Below are 15,637 nucleotides of genomic sequence, written 5' to 3' on the forward strand. Positions count from 1 at the left end.
TCCATGAGATTACATTTTAAAATATTTCTGCTATCTTTTTTTAAAATTTAGAGTACCAAATTCATTTTTTCCAATTCAGGGGAAATTTAGCGTGGCCAATCTACCTACCCTGTACATCTTTGGGTTGTGGGGGCAAAACCCACGCAAACATGGGGAGAATGTGCAAACTCCACACGGACTGTGACCCAGGGCCGGGATCGAACCTGGGACCTCAGCGCCGTGAGGCAGCAGGGCTAACCCACTGCCCGACTGTGCTGCCCCCTTTTTTTTGCTATCTTTACGTGGGTGTTTTTAAAAAATAAAAAGCTCAGTGACAACTGACCCCTTTTTGTTTTAAACTTCAAGAAACCCTGCCAGACTTGTTTCTCTTCAATCAGCACATAAATGGTTAAAAACAGACATTGAGGAAAATTCCTTCATCATTCTGAATCCTTAATGAAACCTGTTACAGTCAGACTTGGAGTGAGGAGTCGTCTTTACCGCTCCTCGCATGATCATAACATCTTTTTTTAAAATATAAATTTAGAGTACCCAATTCATTTTTTCCAATTAAGGGGCAATTTAGTGTGACCAATCCACCTACCCTGCACATCTTTGGGTTGTGGGGGTGAGACCCACGCAGACATGGGGAGAATGTGCAAACTCCACACGGACAGTGACCCAGGGCCAGGATTCGAACCCAGGTCCTCAGCGCCGTAGGCAGCAATGCTAACCACTGTGCCACCGTGCTGCCCCAATCATAACATCTTAACTGCAAAAATGTAAATAACCTCTACAATCAAACTTAAATTAGAAAGTATTAAACGACAGATCAATAATATAAACGTCTGGAGAAATATATTTTAAATGAAAGTATTATTGTGGCATGGTCTTTTGTACCCCCAAAAATGGATCAATTAATTTAATATGATGCAATGCCATTTTACATTAAATAGATTTATACCTACTCTTACAATATTGTAACATTATGCTTAGAATTTCCTCCAGTGAGGTGACTTTTGGATCTTTAACAAAGCTCACATCAACTAAATAATTAAAAACTCTTTAATGTTTTAGAACAATTTATATAAAAGCCTGAAGATTAATAGCTTTTGGCTCCATTCAAGTGGTGCCAAGATAGTTCAGGTAGTAAACTGCCAAGATTGCAATTAAAAGGTTACAGGTTCAAATCTCATTGAAGTCCAACATTTGGCATTCCATCATCTCAAGGTAAGAGCATCACGACAAGGGTCATCAAAATGCACCTATGTGTTGCATTACTCAACCATGGGGACTTGTTAAATAGGTTTCCTGGCTCAAAGCCAAAGCAAAAAAAAACACAGCCTAACAGACCACATCAAAATGCTCTGAAGCTGGTGCTCTCAGTAAAGCCACCACTGGATCAGTTAGGCAACTGCTGAGGCGTTTAACAGCTAGCTTTCTGAAAACCACATTAAATTTAAGAGGATTTGACTGAACGTTGGACAGCATTTTATGGAGGCTCAGTATTCCAAACAAACAAACCAAAAACATTCTCACCATTGTCGCCTCTTCCCCATGAGAACACTTCACGGTCATTGGTTGCTGCCAAAACATGCGATGCCCCACACGAAACCTGGGCAATCTCATATCCAAGCAATGCCTCAACAATTTTGGGCTGTGGGGAGGGATCAAAAACAGACTGATCTCAACACATTAGCAGCAAATGCGATGTTTCATTGATTTCTGAGCAAACTACAGAGGTATTTCCTCGGCCGCTCCAAAAACATTTTTTTTAAGGTGCCAAAGGTGCTGCTGTAGCTAATGCCAGAAAAAAAGTGTTTCTTTTAAACAATGGCCGCGATCTACCGGCCACACTGCACCCGAAAAGCAGCAAACGTGACCGGTAAAAAAGGGGAGACGCTGCTTCCGGGATCTACCCAGTTTGTTATGCCTTGCGACATCTAACATTTTTTTAAATATAAATTTAGAGTAGCCAATTATTTTTTTTCTAATTAAGTGGCAATTTAGCATGGCCAATCCACCTACCCACGCAAACACGGGGAGAATGTGCAAACTCCACACGGTCAGTGACCCAGGGCCGGGATTTGAACCTGGGTCCTCAGCGCCATAGTCCCAGTGCTAACCACTGCGCCACATGCCGCCCGTGCGACATCTAACATAATCTTGTGAGACGACGCGATGTGAAGCCTGCCCATTGTGGGCGGGATCACTTATTGGCAAATCTGCATAGAACACATAACATAGAATATACAGTGCAGAAGAAGGCCATTCGGCCCATCGAGTCCGGACCGACCCACTTAAGCCATTCACTTCCACCCTATTCCCGTAACCCAATAACCCCTCTTAACCTTTTTGGACACGAAGGGCAATTTATCATGGCAATCCACCTAACCTGCACGTCTTTGGACTGTGGGAGGAAACCGGAGCACCCGGAGGAAGCCCACGCAGACACGGGGAGAAAGTGCAGGCTCCGTACACACAGTGGCCCAGCGGGGAATTGAACCTGGGACCCTGGCGCCGTGAAGCCACACTGCTATCCACTTGTGCTACCTTGCTGCCCATAGAGCATATTAGAGCAAGTCAACTAGTCTCAATCGTGGGGGTCTCCCAGGAAGTCGGAGACGACCAGATGCATGCCCTGTGGGTAGGGCGGTACCCTGGCACTACTGGTGCCAGCCTGGCACATTGGTAGTGCTAGCTTGGCACCCTGGCACTGCCAGAGTGCCCAGGTAGCACTGTCAGGCTGCAAGACTGGCAGTGCAAAGATGACAAGCTGGCATTTTGTGCACTGCAGTGATCGGACCCGGGGGGGTGCCCTGTACATGCGAGGAGAGGTGGGAGTGGGGGGTGCGAGGACCCCCTTATAGGTGAGTTGATGCTTGGGGGGGGTGGGGGTTTCAGGTATTGAGAGATCGGGATGCTTTTAAAAATGGCTGCCCGATCTCTCCATGTACTGAGGAGTTCCGGCGAGCGGGGATCCCCAGTGGAGGAAATGGGACTAAGTGCGGCCTCAGCCCTGTGTTTCCCACTGAGGCCCTGTATCTAACTGGAGTCGCGTTAGACTGTGTTTCTCAGCACTGCGAGTGCCGGGAAACATGCAGCTAAACATCCTCGCTATGGCACATAGATTACCATTCGATTCAATCGCGTACCACATTATTTTTCCACTCTTGCTGCTAATTTTCTCCAAACTCCTCTTCCTCAATGCACATTAACTAAATGCTTGAGTATGTGATGAATGTAAGAAATTGTTGTATGTATTATATTTTAGATTTTGTTGCATTAATGCTATTACAATGTATCTGCTAAAGCTGTGATTAAGAAGTCATAAAGGCGAGGTAATCATTGATTTCAACCATTTACTTGTTTACAGAGACACGGCAAATGGAATACTGTTTATAGAAATGGGATTCCGTAGTTCCTTGAGATTATTTATGTAGGATGGTGTTTAGGCCCAGCTAAGCAGGTTATGGGACATCTTAGTGGGATACAGATTATGTAATTAATGGGAGGAGCCAGGTCTGTGTGATTTTTGGCTGTTTTGCGATAGGGTTTGAGTCTGACAAGACAGAAGGATTTTCAGGTTGATCCTGAATGGGTCTCTCTCCAAAAGTATGCACAGAGAGCATCAAGTAACCCTGTTACTAACATTATTTCTGAGTGGATTTTGAAATACATTAGGTTGCTTGGTTGGAACATTAATGGTGGCAGGTGTAGATAGTCAGTTAAAGCTTTTACTTTTATTTAAGAATGGTTTAACTGCTAATTATAAAGGTATAAATTTTTTGTTAATGTGGTCAATTCTGTGCTTAAAGTTTGTTTTAACATAAGGTATACCTGTTAGGACAAAGTCACCACTTCTGGGGTGAAGTATCAATTCCTCACAGTTTTACAAACTGCAAATTGTTTGGGTTTTCACGTCCGGGATCCTAACAAAAATTGTGACCTTGTCCAGAAACCCAACAGGTACAATAGAAGGCAGAGAGTAGTAATGGAAGGGTGCTTTTTTGATTGGAGGGCTGTGACTAGTGGTGTTCTGCATGGATCTTTGCTGTTCGTAGTGTATATAAATGATTTGGAGGAAAATGTAACTGGTCTGATTAGTAAGTTTGCGGACGACACAAAGGTTGGTGGAATTGCGGATAGCAATGAGGACTGTCAGCGGATACAGCATGATTTAGATTGTTTGGATACTTGGGCAGAGAGATGGCAGATGGAGTTTAATCTGGACAAATATGAGGTAATGCATTTTGGAAGGTCTAATATTGGTAGGGAATATACAGTGAATGGTAGAACCTTCAACACTATTGACAGTCAGCGAGATCTAGGTGTACAGGTCCACAGGTCACTGAAAGGGGCAACACAGGTAGAGAAGGTAGTCAAGAAGGCATACTAAGAAGTCTTACAACACCAGGTTAAAGTCCAACAGGTTTGTTTCAAATCACTAGTTTTCGGAGCACTGCTCCTTCCTCAGGTGAATGAAGAGGTAGGAACATTTATATAGACAAAGTCAAAGATGCAAGGCAATACTTTAAATGTGAGTATTTGCAGGTAATTAATTCTTTACAGAGCCAGAGAGAGGGGTAATCCCAGGTTAAAGAGGTGCGAATTGTCTCAAACCAGGGCAGTTGGTAGGATTTCGCAATCCAGGCCAGATAGTGGGGGTGAATGTAATGCGACATGAATCGAAGCTCCCGGTTGAGGCCATACTCATGTGTGAGGAACTTGGCTATAAGTTTCTGCTCAGCGATTCTGCATTGTCGCGTGTCCTTAAGGCTGCCTTCATAGAATTTATAGAATTTACAGTGCAGAAGGAGGCCATTCGGCCCATCGAGTCTGCACTGGCTCCCGGAAAGAGCACCCTACCAAAGGTCAACACCTCCACCCCATCCCCATAACCCAGTAACCTCACCCCACACCAAGGGCAATTTTGGACACTAAGGGCAATTTATCATGGCCAATCCACCTAACCCGCACATCTTTGGACTGTGGGAGGAAACTGGAGCACCCGGAGGAAACCCACGCACACACAGGGAGGATGTGCAGACTCCGCACAGACAGTGACCCAAGCCGGAATCGAACCTGGGACCCTGGAGCTGTGAAGCAACTGTGCTAACCACTATGCTACCGTGCTGCCTTGGCGAACACTTACCCGAAGATCAGAGACTGAATGCCCTTAACTGCTGAAGTGTTCCCCGAGTCATGTTGCAGCTGTATAGAACCTTAGTTAGGCCACACTTGGAGTGTAGTGTTCAATTCGGGTCGCCACACGACCAGAAGGATGTGGAGGCTTTAGAGAGGGTGCAGAAGCTATTTACCAGCTTGCCTGGTATGGAGGGTATTAGCTATGATGAGAGGTTGAATAAACTCGGTTTGTTCTCACTTTTTCCCAGGGTAGAGAGGCCAATTATTAGGGGGCATTGGTTTAAGGTGTGAGGGGCAAGGTTTAGAGGAGATGTACGAGGCAAGCTTTTTTACACAGAGGGTAGTGGATGCCTGGAACTTGCTGCCGGAGGAGGTGGTGGAAGCAGGGACGATAGTGATGTTTAAGGGGCATCTTGACAAATACATGAATAGGATGGGAATAGAGGGATATGGACCCCGGAAGTGTAGAAAATTTTAGTTTAGGCTGGCAGCATGGAGGTGCAGGCTTGGAGGGCCGAAGGGCCTGTTCCTGTGTTGTACTTTTCTTTGTTCTTTGTTCTAATTCCACAGTGGGTAACCTATCCGAGTGCCGTTATGTGTGTGTAACCCATAATGACAAGCAGCATTTATCTATCACTTTATGCGCCACTTCACTGGAGCCACTTGCTGCTTGGTTAATGCATTAGGATTTAAGGAGCGTCTTATGGAGAAGTTTAGGGAGGAATGTTCAGAGGTTATGGCCAAGGCTGCTGGAGACCCAGCTGCCAATGGTGGAGCATTGACAGTGTGCATGCATAGGCTACTCTACAACAGGGGCATCACTACCAATCCTCCTACCAATCCTGAAACACCAGGGGCTGGTTTAGCTGACTGAGCTAAATCGCTGGCTTTTAAAGCAGGCCAGCAGCACGGTTCGATTCCCGTACCAGCCTCCCCGGACAGGTGCCGGAATGTGGCGACTAGGGGCTTTTCACAGTAACTTCATTGAAGCCTACTCGTGACAATAAGCGATTTTCATTCATTTCATTTCAAAGTGCAGCTGATTCAGTGGAACCATACACAGCAAGAACTGGAAGACTCAGGTGAGAAAAGAAATAAGCAAGAAAACAAAAACTTTAAGCATCACTGATATGAGTAAGGGAATAAAATTGCACTTACTTGGGTGACATCATTAAAAGTGCCGTGACCCAGACAACCATTGCTACCATTTCCAAATGACATTATTATCCCTCTGTCTGAAATAGAATAGTAGGAAAGTGTGAAACAGAAGTTCCTAAACAGTTAGGTTTTCTTCTACATATTTAATTGCAGTGCCTAATTCAAAGTCATAATTTGCACTCTCTACTTAACCTAATTCTGGGGCAGCACAGTAGCAGTGGATAGCAGTGTTAATTCACAGCGCCTGGGTTCCAAGTTCAATTCCCGCTTGGGTCACTGTCTGTGTGGAGTCTGCACGTTCTCCCCATGTCTGCGTGGGTTTTCTCCGGGTGCTCCGGTTTCCTCCCACAAGGCCCAAAAGACGTGTTGTTAGGTGAATTTTGGACATTCTAAATTCTCCCTGTGTACCTGAACAGGTGCTGGAATGTGGCGACTAGGGGCTTGTGACAATAAAGATTTTTTTTTAAAATTAGTATTTCTATGTATTTTAATCATTCAATAGGTTTGTTTAATACATAGGGATGACGACCTTCAAAGATATAGTACAATTCCTACTAAAAACGTAACATCAAGTTCTCCAAAAAAATGGGAATAATGCCAAGTAATTATCCAAGTCACAGGGGACATGGCCCAGAAATATTTGCAGAGTACTTCCCATTAGATTGTCCTATTTCTGAGTTTTCACTTGTAATATCAGTTGTGCATTCACTAAGGCAGGACTAGTTATTCAGCTTTTCATAGACCTTGCTGAAATTCACATAGTTGCCTGGTAGAAAAGGAAACACTCTTCCAAAAAACTTTAAAACATTGTGCTGCCACCATAGGGTTATGCTTAAGATTTTAAAGATGCAAGAAATGTTCTCCCTCTGTGCTCTGTGGCAGGCTGTACCATCCGTACCCCCAAACCTCTTGTCCCCGGCTGCTTTGCATAATGGTCACTTTTTAATCATTAGAAGCACCACGACTAAACCTATCGACTGTTATAATCTTAATCGAGACCAGTGACTTTACAACAAAATCAGAAATCCCTAGCTATTTGCTGAAAGAATGAAGCCATAATTTTCCAGTTTAAAACAGAAGAGCTTTACTATACAAGAGTCAAACAAATCACACACTGATTAACATCTTAGATAACCATCGCAACATATATGTTCACAATCTGTCACAAAGTCCTTCAAAAGTTTGTCTTCCTCACAAACAATTTCAACTCCTCTTCGTTTAGGATTTAGCCTGATCGCCAGCTGACAGCGCCACAGATTCAACCCACGTTCCTGAGGCACAGACTTCACCAAAAATGTCCCAGGTCTACGCAACCTCCTTAACTCTGCTTACGGTCGTTTGGTTGGTATGCATCTACCAATGTTATAGTCAAGTAACAGAAATAGCTGTAACAACTGTATATTCAACTATTCTCAGCTCTGGATCTAGTCCCTGCCTGTACTGTACCACTGGACCCATCATCTTCATCACCAAGCTCTGATGGCTCTGTCCCCTTTTCTATAGCCTCAAGCAAAGTTTTGAGTTCCAATACAGTCTTAGTTTCCTTAACAAATGGGAGGATCAATTCCCCTTTGCAATTAGGGTCTATCTCAAAAAGGTACAAGCTTTAATATTACGATCCCGAACGAGACGGCAACAGTTGGTAGGATACCGGACAGAAGCCCCAATATTATATTTAATTTGGAAAACTGTGAGGAAAGGACACTTCGCTCCAGGTGTGACTCAATGCACAAACAGGGATATGGTATATTAAAACAAACTTCATTACTAACACAGGTTAAACTAACTCCCACAGTCCAAAGATGTGCATGATAAATTGCCCTTAGTGTCCAAAAAGATTGGGTTACTGAGTTGCGGGGTTACAGGGATAGGGTGGAGACGTGGGCTTACGTGGGGTGCTCTTTCCAAGGGCCGGTGTAGACTTGATGGACCGAATGGTCTCTTTCTGCACTGTAAATTCTATGAACTTAAACATCATACAAGAACATAGCTTACAATTGCCCATTAAAGAATGTTTAACAATGGCAACAGTAATTAACTGCTACCTTTTGTCTCCACTCAAGCAAAACTCATCTCAGGTGAAAATCCACTTTGCAATACAGTTAGCCAGCCTAACCAAGAATACTTGCTGTCCAGATTTGTGTTTAATAAACTACTTTGAGAGATCCTTCAGGAACCAGGTTGCATGTTCTTGCCTGTGTCAAACTACTGTTTAACTTGCCAGCCTTTTCAGAAACTGCTGTTCTGTTCACAGGCAAAATCTTTTTAACTAAACTGCTGCTGGCCTATCTACAGTCAAATCTTTAACTGAACTCCAGAAACTGCTAGCCTGTTCACAGACAGATCTAAACTGAACTCAAAACCTGACTGCTTCAGCCGTTGGCTCCTCCCATTAATGACATCATCTTACTAATGCCAAACATAATGTCTCTAATTATCTACTCCCCAGCAAATCGTGTTTCTATAACAAAATTCCATTAGCCCTTACTTTTATGGTGCTTTAATTGCACCTCTTGTAGCCACAAAGTCTGGCTGTCATGCAAACCAGGAGTTTTAAAAACATTACTGTAGCAGTCACATGCTAACTCAGGCTTTTAACCCTTGCTGCACCAAAGACATATAACACAATATAGTTGAAATTCCTACATACATCACATTAAGCACAGATTCCAAAACACTAACTGTTGCACAACTATGTGTCAACATGAATTGTTGAATAGCAATGAGAACATAGGCTATTCTACATTCTAAGGGCAAGCTGCCACGCCAGCGGAGGCCAAGAAGTTGAACACAGACCTGGGAACAAAACAAAAACCTATAGTTCAGATTAAAACTCGAGCTGTTAGTAGAACATTAAACCTGATTAAGTGAATTGTATTGTCTCCAATTTGGTGGCCAATATTTTTACACTTAAAGAGTTGCAGTTTCAAACAGTTTCTACTCAAGCAGACCTTTAAGTTCTACAAGGCAGTAAATTATTTCTGTATTGATTAATTGTAAGGGTGCTTTGCTGATTAATTTGTTGCAAAAGGGAGAAGGGCGATTGACAAGTTGAGCATATCACTGTACTAATGTTTAGCAAAAACATTTGCAGCTTTAAACAAGAATAAACCCGCAAAAGCAAAATAAAAGGGACTGTGTTAAAATTATTGTGGTAAGAATAAAATGTGCTGAGTTCAGATAGCTTCAAACACAGTAGGGTGGGGGGCAACCCACCTCTGGCTGGCGGTGGGATTTTCTGGTCCAGCTGTTGTCAACGGGATTTCCCGTTGAATATACCGCATGCCGTTTGGTAACCTGTGGCAGGGGTGCGCAATCGGCAGCACTGGAAGATCCCGCCAGCGTGAACAGCTGGAAAATTCCAGATAGTATTGCCTAATTTCAATGGAAAGCAACAGAAGGCCAGCACATATCGCACTTCATGACAACTGGACAAAGCGCTTTACAGTCAATTAAGTACTTTTAAAAAATAACTTTATAGTACCCAATTCATTTTTCCAATTAAGGGGCAATTTAGTGTGGCCAATCCACCTACCCGGCACATCTTTGGGTTGTGTGGGGGGCAAACCCCGTGCAAACACGGGGAGAATGTGCAAACTCCACACGGACGGTGACCCGGAGCCGGGATCGAACCTGGGACCTCGGCGCCGTGAGGCAGCAGTGCTAACCACTGCGCCACTGAGCTGCCCTTAAATAAGTTCTTTTGAAGGTAGGCCCTGTTGTAATGTAGAAAACGCAGCAGCCAATTTGTGCATAACAAACTCCCACTAACAGCAATATGATAATGACCAGGTAATCGGTTGATTGAGGGATAAATATTGGCCAGGACACTGGGGATAACACGCCTGCTCTTTTTTAACAATACAGGCAGTCTGCGGACTTACAACACATTTAGTTCCCAAAAACTGAAACGTTGCAAGTCAAAATATCATAAGTCAGAACCGGTTTTTCTGTTGGAATACTGTCTTAAATGGGGGATTGGTTCCTGAACCAATGTGCGATACGCTTTTATCGTAAATGTCACCACAGTCCGAGAGGACTTTAGGCTGCTCTCCTCTTTGAGAGCTGCCTAGTGGGGATTTAACCCGAGGGTCACCACACCTCTGGGGAGTGGCACGGTTCAGAGGTTGGGACCTTCATGAATAATCTCAGTCAGTGCAGGAACTGAACCCGCGCTGTTGGCATCGCTCCCCATTACGAACCAGCAGTCCAGCCAACTGAGCTAACTGACCCCCTCACCCTATTATCATTGCATAGTGAAACGTTTTTGAGATCTTGCTTCAGTATAATTGCCTTACAGTAGTTTGTTTCCCATGACATAATAGTGCCTACACATTCAAAAACACTTTCACATCTGAGAAGTAATTCCCGACGTTGTGGAAGGTGGAACATAAAGGAATATAACAGAAGGTACAAACCAACTCTTCATGGCATGGTGTCATCAAGTCGAAGCCGGCATCGTAAAGTCGCAACAGGGTGTGAATTTATAAACGGTGTAAGTGTCGCTCGTCATAATCTGAACATCGCCGACTGTCTCTAGTGCTTTGGGTACCCTTACACGCACCCGAGCAGGCTTTAATGTCTCAAAGTAAAGATGGAACCACTGGCAGTGCTGCACTGTCCAAGTACGGCATCAGAGTGAGGATAGACTGAATTTATTAAATCTTTTGAGCACAAGGAAAATATTTCAGTCAAGTATTTTATCCTACAGGGCAGCACGGTGGCGCAGTGGGTTAGCACTGCTGCCTCACGGCGCCAAGGTCCCAGGTTTGATCCCGGCTCTGGGTCACTGTCCATGTGGAGTTTGTACATTCTCACTGTGTTTGTGTGGGTTTTGCCCCCACAACCCAGAGATGTGCAGGGTAGGTGGATTGGCCACGCTAAATTGGCCCTTAATTGGAAAAAATGAATTGGGTACTCTAAATTTATTAAAATTAAAAAAATGTTTAAAGTATTTTATCCTACCTGTAAGGCATGCTGTAAAAAGATCTCCACAAGACACGTGCTTGATTGCCACCCCAGACTGACCTTCTAGAAATCTAGAGATAAACTGGGACTGCGTCTGTTCCATGGAACCAGGGAGGGATGCATCTCTTGCACCTACAGGAGGAGCCTGAAAAAGAGTAGAGGCAGTTCGAAGCAGGTTAAGCATGAGTTAAGGTACTTGCATGGAGAGAGTGATGTTATATTAATCTTTATGTGCATTCTCCTTCCAATATTTATAATTCAACAGTCGCGCAAAATGTAGTAGCAGCAGGAAGTCAATCAGGAATCTGGAGAGTTTTGTGGAGGCGATTATCGACCTGAAGTGTTAACTAGGTTTCTCTACCCACAGGTACTGCCAGACCTGGTGAGTATTTCCAGCATTTCTGTTTTATTTCACATTTGCACAATCCACAATATTTCGCTTTTATATCTGGAGAGCTGTGTATGTACAGTAAAATATGCCCTCGATCTCAAGTTCTAAAAAGGCTGCTCCTGGGATCAGCGCCATCAGGTCTTCCTAATCTGCTCCTTAATTCATCTGGGCCGGTTGTGCGGTTGGCGAGAGTTACTCCGATGTCTTGTCCTCGGATTCTCTTGCCTCTTTGTGAGGAAATACCTGCAGCCAGGAAAGCACTTTGTGGGGGAATGCTGCCGTCTGCCTCATCAGCAAGATACCTAGACAGTGCCAACTGACAGGACTAATGATCCTCAACCTGAAAAAGATGTTTCACATCTGTTCAGAGGACCTGATGGTTGTTTGACAGAATTTGTGGACTGGGGATCATTTTCATTTACCAATTTAGAGATCAAACTAAAATGCATTCAAAATAAAAAATACTTAGAAAGATTGGACTAATGATACAGAATGCATGGCATGGAAACAAGTCATTTAACCCAGCTTGCCTATTGCATTCTTTCTGTTGCACCTGGCAACTTCCCATTCTGTCCCTGTATCACTCCAATTCCTTCTTCCTTATCACAACTTCCATAAACTTCAAAAAGTGCTTAGATTATATGCCATAATATACAAGGCATCCATTTAATAGTAGGATAATTTTTTTATTTTGCGCGTTGGTTGAGGGCGGAATCTATGTCAGGGCATTGTACGAGCTTCCTGCCCATGATGCCATGAGATCGTCACCATTTACCTGAGCCACTAGCAGACTGCTTAATGCCTCTAAAAATGCAAAATTCTTACAGATCGGCAGTACTGCACTAGTGTCAGCCAGAATTGTGCTCATTCTCTGGAAGAGGGTTTCCAGTCCAGAATCCACTGACCCCACAGGCAGTGTTGGGAGCTGAAATTTACATTTAATCACCACGTCTTTTATCCCTTAAACATAACATTTCTGCACGATTCTCTAAAGCTTACCTCCCACATGATGAGCCGTCCCGACCTGGTCACCCCTGCCTTTTGCGTTCTCCCGGCAGAGACCTGCACTACTTCAGTGTTGAGCATTGGCAGCCTGAGAGGAGAAATTATTCCACTTCCCCAGGTGTACACGGTGGAAAGGGGAAGGGGTATTCCTGACTTACTGGAGTGTGCAAGGAATCCACCTGCCATCACAAAAATAGGAGAATTTGAAATCTGATTTAAGTGCACTGTACTTTTAGATTATCAAAAGATTTATATGACAATAAAATATGAGTAAATATCCGCTGGGTAATCTATTTTGCTGGAAAATATAATGTTTTCAGTAGTAAGTTTTGAAGTTGCAGTGACAGTGTCTAATAAATTTAGAGTATCCAATTAACTTTTTCCAATTAAGGGGCAATTTAGCGTGGCCAATGCACATCTTTGGGGTGTGGGGGTGAAACCCATGCAAACACGGGGAGAATGTGCAAACTCCACACGGACAGTGACCCAGAGCCGGGATCGAACCTGGGACCTCGGCACCGTGAGGTCGCTGTGCTAACCACTGTGCTACTGTGCTGCCCGACAGTGTCTATGCTACCTGGCGTTATACTAAATAATGTTGTTCTTCTCAATTATATGGACTTTGGGTATGGAACCACAATCTCAAACTTTGAAGATAATACATAATTATGCAGCATGGTTAACTGTGGAGAAGAAATCTGTGGGTGAGGGAATTAATTTAATTTACCCTTCACCGTTTCCTGGATGACTCCAGTGTTTTCACCTCCTGGTAGATATCCCAATTGTTAACCACTCTTTTTTTAAATTTAGAGTACCCAATTCATTTTTTTCAATTAAGAGGCAATTAAAAAAAAATTAATTTAGAGTACCCAATTCATTTTTTCCAATTAAGGGGCAATTTCACGTGGCCAATCCACCTACCCTGCACATCTTTTGGGTTGTGGGGGTGAAACCCACGCAAACACGGGAAGAATGTGCAAACTCCACACGGACAGTGATCCAGAGCCGGGATTGAACCTGGGACCTCAGCGCCGTGAGGCAACCGTGCTAACCACTTCTGCCACCGTGCTGCCTTCATTAAGGGGCAATTTTAAGATGGCCAATCCATATACCCTGCACATGTTTCGGTTGTGGGGGAGAAACCCACGCAAACACGGGGAGAATGTGCAAACTACACATGGACGTGACCCAGAGCCGGGATCAAACCTGGGACCTTGCCGCTGTTCGTTAACCACTCTCAGATGTTGGGAAAATCAAAACTTCACAAACTGTATTTTTCTTATAAAAATTGCAAGGCATTATTATTATTTGGGCACTTGAATTTTCTTTTACTAAAAGATCATCGGCGGGATTCTCCGTTCCTGAGACTAAGTTTGACGTCGGGGTAGGGTTCGTGAACTTACACAACACCAAAACTGGCCCCGCACCTGGACTGATTCAACGACCGTTGAGGGGCTAGCATCGGCGCCATGTGGAACACAGAACATACAGTGCAGGAGGCTGCCATTCGGCCCATCGGGTCTGCACCGACCCACTGAAGCCCTCGCTTCAACCCTATCCCCATAACCCCTCCTAACCTTTTTGGACACTAGGGTCAATTTAGAATGGCCAATCCACCTCACCTGCATGTCTTTGGACTGTGAGGGGAAACCGGGGCACCCGGAGGAAACTCACACAGACACTGGGAGAACGTGCAGACTCCGCACAGATAGTGACCCAGCTGGGACCCTGGCGCTATGATGCCACAATGAGAAACGGAGAATTCCGCCCCATAAGTTCACCTTTGGCTGGGACCAAGCATGCCTTTCCCAAGATATCACCTGACCAACATGGTTCATGAGAGGGGGAGAAAGAGTTTTTAGCGCTGCAATTATTTTAATTGATGGAAAATAAACTGGTTTAAAGGCAAAGGCTAGTGATTTATTGAAAAACACCTGACAGAGAGGTGAGTTACAAGTTTTGAATTTAAAAAAAATTCAGCTGGGAATGAGTGGAGAAGGGGGGAAGCTACCCAGCTTACATTCTCGTTGCCTTGCCTCAAACCGTGTGATTGTCAGTATCCTTCTAATAACCTAGAGGCTGTTTAGCACACTGGGCTAAATCGCTGGCTTTGAAAGCAGACCAAGGCAGGCCAGCAGCACGGTTCGATTCCCGTAACAGCCTGCCCGAACAGGCGCCGGAATGTGGCGACTAGGGGCTTTTCACAGTAACTTCATTGAAACCTACTCGTGACAATAAGCGATTTTCATTTCATAATCCTCATCTCAGAGGAGCTTGTTTATATTTGGAAGGGAAGCCAGAGAGGCTTAGACGAGAAGGATTTATCCAGCCGAAGCACGTGTAGTGAGAAACCCCGGGTCTAGACCGGGACGAGCGATCTGTCAGCACAAGAGGGAACTCCAGATCGACAGCATCAACATCCTACAAACTTTGTTCTTTTTTTCTCCCCGAAGTGTACTCCTCAACACGCCCATTTGTGCAGCAATGTGTGTGCATGTCTGTGTACACACGGGCATTGGGGAATTTAAAAAGGATTAAGTAGTTATACTTCCAGATTACGGTTGTGTGGTAACCAGTTGTTGCAATTTAAATCAATCACTCTGCAGTTTTTAAATAAAGCCTGGTTAAAGTCTTTTTCTATTCAGGGCGAAGATAAACAATTAGCTATTTTGTTGGTGACTGAATTAAACAGTTATACTAACGTTTCAACTGTGGAGAAGTGGGGTTGGATGAACTGCATAATCCTTCCGTGATTTATTTTTAAATTTAAATTTAAAGTGCCCAATTATTTTTTTTCCCAATTAAGGGGCAATTTAGTATGACCAATCCACCTATCCTGGACATCTTTGGGTCGTGGAGGTGAGACTCATGCAGACACGGGGAGAATGTGTCAATCCTCCCATCATTTTTTTTATTTTTTAAATTTAGATTACCCAATTATTTTTTCCAATTAAGGGGCAATTTAGCATGGCCAATCCACCTACTCTG

General features: G+C 44.0%; 1 protein-coding gene across 3 annotated transcripts in view; it reads right to left on the minus strand.

The window, feature by feature from the left end:
• Positions 1 to 15,637, minus strand: part of nek8 (NIMA-related kinase 8) — a 93,416-nt gene that overhangs the window by 43,085 nt on the left and 34,694 nt on the right. For all 3 annotated transcript variants that reach the window (XR_005462622.1, XM_038814352.1, XM_038814351.1), the window contains exons 7-10: positions 12,644 to 12,828; positions 11,251 to 11,398; positions 6,286 to 6,362; positions 1,519 to 1,636 (exon numbers count right to left, since the gene is read on the minus strand). Coding sequence is in view for 2 of the 3 variants with exons in the window: in XM_038814352.1 (XP_038670280.1) it covers positions 1,519 to 1,636; positions 6,286 to 6,362; positions 11,251 to 11,398; positions 12,644 to 12,828 (528 nt within the window). In the remaining variant the exon portion in view is untranslated. The remainder of the gene's footprint in view (positions 1 to 1,518; positions 1,637 to 6,285; positions 6,363 to 11,250; positions 11,399 to 12,643; positions 12,829 to 15,637) is intronic.

Source organism: Scyliorhinus canicula, chromosome 12 (genome assembly GCF_902713615.1).
Source record: "Scyliorhinus canicula chromosome 12, sScyCan1.1, whole genome shotgun sequence".
NCBI classification, from domain to species: Eukaryota; Metazoa; Chordata; class Chondrichthyes; order Carcharhiniformes; family Scyliorhinidae; genus Scyliorhinus; species Scyliorhinus canicula.